This window comes from Protobothrops mucrosquamatus, unplaced genomic scaffold (assembly GCF_001527695.2).
Source record: "Protobothrops mucrosquamatus isolate PMUCROS unplaced genomic scaffold, P.Mucros_1.0 scaffold3731, whole genome shotgun sequence".
In the NCBI taxonomy this organism is placed as follows: domain Eukaryota; kingdom Metazoa; phylum Chordata; class Lepidosauria; order Squamata; family Viperidae; genus Protobothrops; species Protobothrops mucrosquamatus.
The window spans coordinates 20,732-24,491 of record NW_015389684.1 but is presented as its reverse complement, the minus strand read 5'-3'; the positions used below and the strand labels follow the sequence as shown (position 1 = coordinate 24,491).

At 45.5% G+C, this 3,760-nt stretch overlaps 1 protein-coding gene across 1 annotated transcript in view; it reads left to right on the top strand.

The window, feature by feature from the left end:
* PLXNB1 (plexin B1) overlaps positions 1 to 3,760 on the top strand; it is a gene marked incomplete at both ends in the record, with an annotated part of 110,001 nt that overhangs the window by 86,380 nt on the left and 19,861 nt on the right. Inside the window, 2 exons of the mRNA XM_029286456.1 lie at positions 1,429 to 1,561; positions 3,242 to 3,459. Of these exons, the coding sequence (XP_029142289.1) occupies positions 1,429 to 1,561; positions 3,242 to 3,459 (351 nt within the window). The remainder of the gene's footprint in view (positions 1 to 1,428; positions 1,562 to 3,241; positions 3,460 to 3,760) is intronic.

Genomic DNA, 3,760 nt, shown 5'->3' with positions numbered 1-3,760 from the left:
CCTGCCCGTTTCCCCAAGTGGGATCCTATTCCAGATGTTTGGTACCGACCTAGAGAAGCAGCAGCAACAGATAACACCCACTGCCTTTGCCATCCCCATATCTGAGCGAGATGGAAACGTGCCATCCCCAGTGGAAGACCATCTCCTTTATATGCAACAGATCCTGGTCCTGCCATTTAAAATGGATTTAGTAACTAGTGAGGGGAAATGACTTTCCGTGAGATGGGCGGCCATGTAAATTTGATTAATAAGTAAATAAAATAAATAAACGATCTTGTTCAGCCTGCTGCCAGGTTAAGGAGACAGCACAGAAGAAGATGAATAAATATTCCAACGATTCAATGTCGTTGTTTACATCTGTGTAATGTGTAAGTCACATGCATGCTGCCCACATGCCTAATTAATTTCTTTTAGCAAGATAGGAATATCCCAAGGGTAGGCAACCTTGGCTCTTTTATGACTTGTGGACTTCAACTCCCAGAATTCCTGAGCCAGCATGTCTCAGCTTGGAAACCTCTCCCTTTCCCCTCAGCATGGCTGGCTCAGGAATTCTGGGAGTTGAAGTCCACGAGTCATCAAAGAGCCAAAGGTTGCCTACCCCTGGAATATCCAAACCATAGCACTTGCAAACTTTTACTGATTTGGTTAGTTTGCAGATAGTTCAGGGAAACAGCTAATCCTCTCCCATCATTTATGCACTTATCCTGGATCTCAGTCTGTGCGCCTTACCCCACAGAGACTTGCCAAAATAAATTTTGCTTCCACTGTCTGATCTTTTATCACTCCAGCTGAGGTTTGGTGTTCAACGCTCCAAATTTTCTGCAATTCCCCTTCAACGAACTCCTTTTAAAAAAAAAAACTTTCTCCTTTTCCCTTGCTCCTGCTCTCCAGATTCAAATTGTAATAAAAATTACACACTCCGCCAACATCTCTCCAATGATCCAGTAGTGCCATTTCTGAGGATTATGTCGTGCATTTTTTTACTCCGCTTAATCCAACAATTATTTGTGTCTGTGTAATCGAAAGGAATAGGCCAATTCTCCAGCACAGAAATGAGAGAAAAATGTGGGAGTACAGGTAGTCCTCGACTTACGACCACAATTGAGCCCACCATTTTTGTGGCTAAGCGAGACATTTTTTAATGAGTTTTGCCCCATTTTACAACCTTTCTTGTCGTAGTTGTTCAGGGAATCACTGCAGCTGTTAAAGTAGTAACACGGTTGTTAAGTGAATTCCCACTGACTTTGCTTGTGACATGACCATGGGGATGCTGCAATGATCATAAGTGTGAAAAATGGTCGTAAATCACTTTTTTAGTGCCATTGTAACTTTGAACAGTCACTAAACAAACTGTTGTAAGTCGAGGACTTCCTGTATATTCTCCAATGAAGGGGGCACCTGCATAAGATTTGGGAAGAAAGGGACCAGCATGGTTTTATTTTCTTTTTTTTTCATGATAGGCGAAAGAGCAAACAGGCCCTGAGAGATTACAAAAAAGTTCAAATCCAGCTCGAAAATCTGGAAACAAGCGTTCGGGATCGGTGCAAAAAAGAATTTACAGGTAAAAGAAAGCATACTTCCCTCTCCTTCCAATTCAATCCTTTCTTACAGTCACAGATCAGAGTTAAAAATTAAAACGTGAAAATAAAGTAAAAAATAGAGCAGAACAAAACAAGACTTAATGTTGCGTTACGGTCAGTAGTGAGATCACCAATGAGCGGCCAAACTCTGCCTCATTTTATAGGCACCATAATAGAATTTAACTACATTCAAAGAAATTAATCTCATATGGATCTGATAGTGACAGCTGTACATAAAAGAGATCAGAATTTCCAGGATATTTTACCAGGTAAGGAGTCATGAGCCCAGGAATCCTTATAGAGCAGGGGTCCCCAACCCCCGGTCCATGGACCAGTACCGGGCCGCGGCATGCCAGCAACCGGTCCGCACAAACCAGCAAAGTCCCATATGCGAGATGCAGGCAGCATACAAAACCATGCACCTTCCTGTCCGCGGAAAAACCTCTCTCCAGGGAACCGGTCCCTGGTGCCCAAAAGGTTGGGGACCTCTATTATAGAAGGAACAATTCAACAGCATATGAGCGGTGGCTTCAATGGCCCCTTGTCCATAAGGGCACACTCAGCTCATAGGGGACGTTTTTATATCGGGCCTCCAGAACTGCTGTGGGAGAACATTACAACATGGTAGAGTTAGTGCCTTTTGAAATTTAGAAACAATTATATAATATAGGTATCTTGCTGGTTTATGAAGGGGGTCTCAAGAAAGCATTCTTGAGTACAGCATATAAGTCCTTTTGGATCTCCTGGTCTTTAATATGTTGTTTAAATGGGGACTAGGACAACTTGCTCGGGGCCAGGTTTCCACAGCCCACTCGCTGCAGCCATCTTGCCAAAAACCAACTCCACCACCGCTGTCTTGGCACGGCCAACCCGTCATGGTCATCTCGCCACAGCCATCTTGCCGTGGCCAGCTTATTGTAGCCAACTCACCGCAGGACAATTCACATGGGATAACTCAATGCGATGCTATCCACCACTGCTTCTTCTACCTTTTTTCCATTTTTGTCAATGAAAATAACATCGAAGAAAGAAGGGCAGATAATATTTAGCGTGTTGAGTTATCCCATATGGAATTACCCCAAGGCGAGTTGTCCCCTGGTGACTTGGATGTGGCAAGATGGCCATGGTGAAATGGCCGTGACAAAATGGCCGTGGTGAAATGGCCGCGGCAAGATGGCCGTGGTGAAATGGCCGCGGCAAGATGGCCGTGGTGAAATGGCCGCGGCAAGATGGCTGTGGTAAAATGGCCACGGCAAGATGGCTGTGGTAAAATGGCCACGGCAAGATGGCCGTGGTGAAATGGCCGCGGCAAGATGGCCGTGGTGAAATGGCCGCGGCAAGATGGCTGTGGTGAAATGGCCACGGCAAGATGGCCGTGGTGAAATGGCCGCGGCAAGATGGCCGTGGTGAAATGGCCGCGGCAAGATGGCTTTGGTAAAATGGCCACGGCAAGGTGGCCATGGTGAAATGGCCGTAGCGAGTTGGCTACGGCGAGTTATTCCATTCTGGCTTAAATGCCCTGAGTGCACGCTCATAGATGAAGAAGACATGTTCGCTCAGTTCCTGATGTAAGGCGGAAGCATTTTTAGTTTTCTACGTTTATGAGACCCCTCCCTTCTCAGCTCACTTCCGTATGACTTGTGTGCTTCCTCTGTTTCTAGACCTCATGACTGAAATGATGGATCTCACCAGTGACTTGGTTGGCACTGGGATTCCTTTCTTGGATTACAAATCCTATGCAGAACGCATCTTTTTCCCGGGCCACCGGGAGTCACCCCTGCAAAGGGACCTCGATGTGCCTGAATCTCGGCGGCAGACGGTTGAACAAGGCTTGGTGCAGCTCTCTAATCTTCTCAACAGCAAGCTCTTTCTCACCAAGGTATGTTTTAAATAAAGAATCAAATCAAATTAACCACATAAAACACAGTTCTACCATGCAGGATCCAGGCCAGTAGTGTGCTGCAGCTGCCAAAAAAGCCAGCACAGTGCTAGGCTGCATTAACAGAGGGATAGAATCAAGATCACGTGAAGTATTAATACCACTTTACAATGCCTTGGTAAGGCCACACTTGGAATACTGCATCCAGTTTTGGTCACCACGATGTAAAAAAGATGCTGAGACTCTAGAAAGAGTACAGAGAAGAGCAACAAAGATGATTAGGGGACTGGAGGCTAAAACA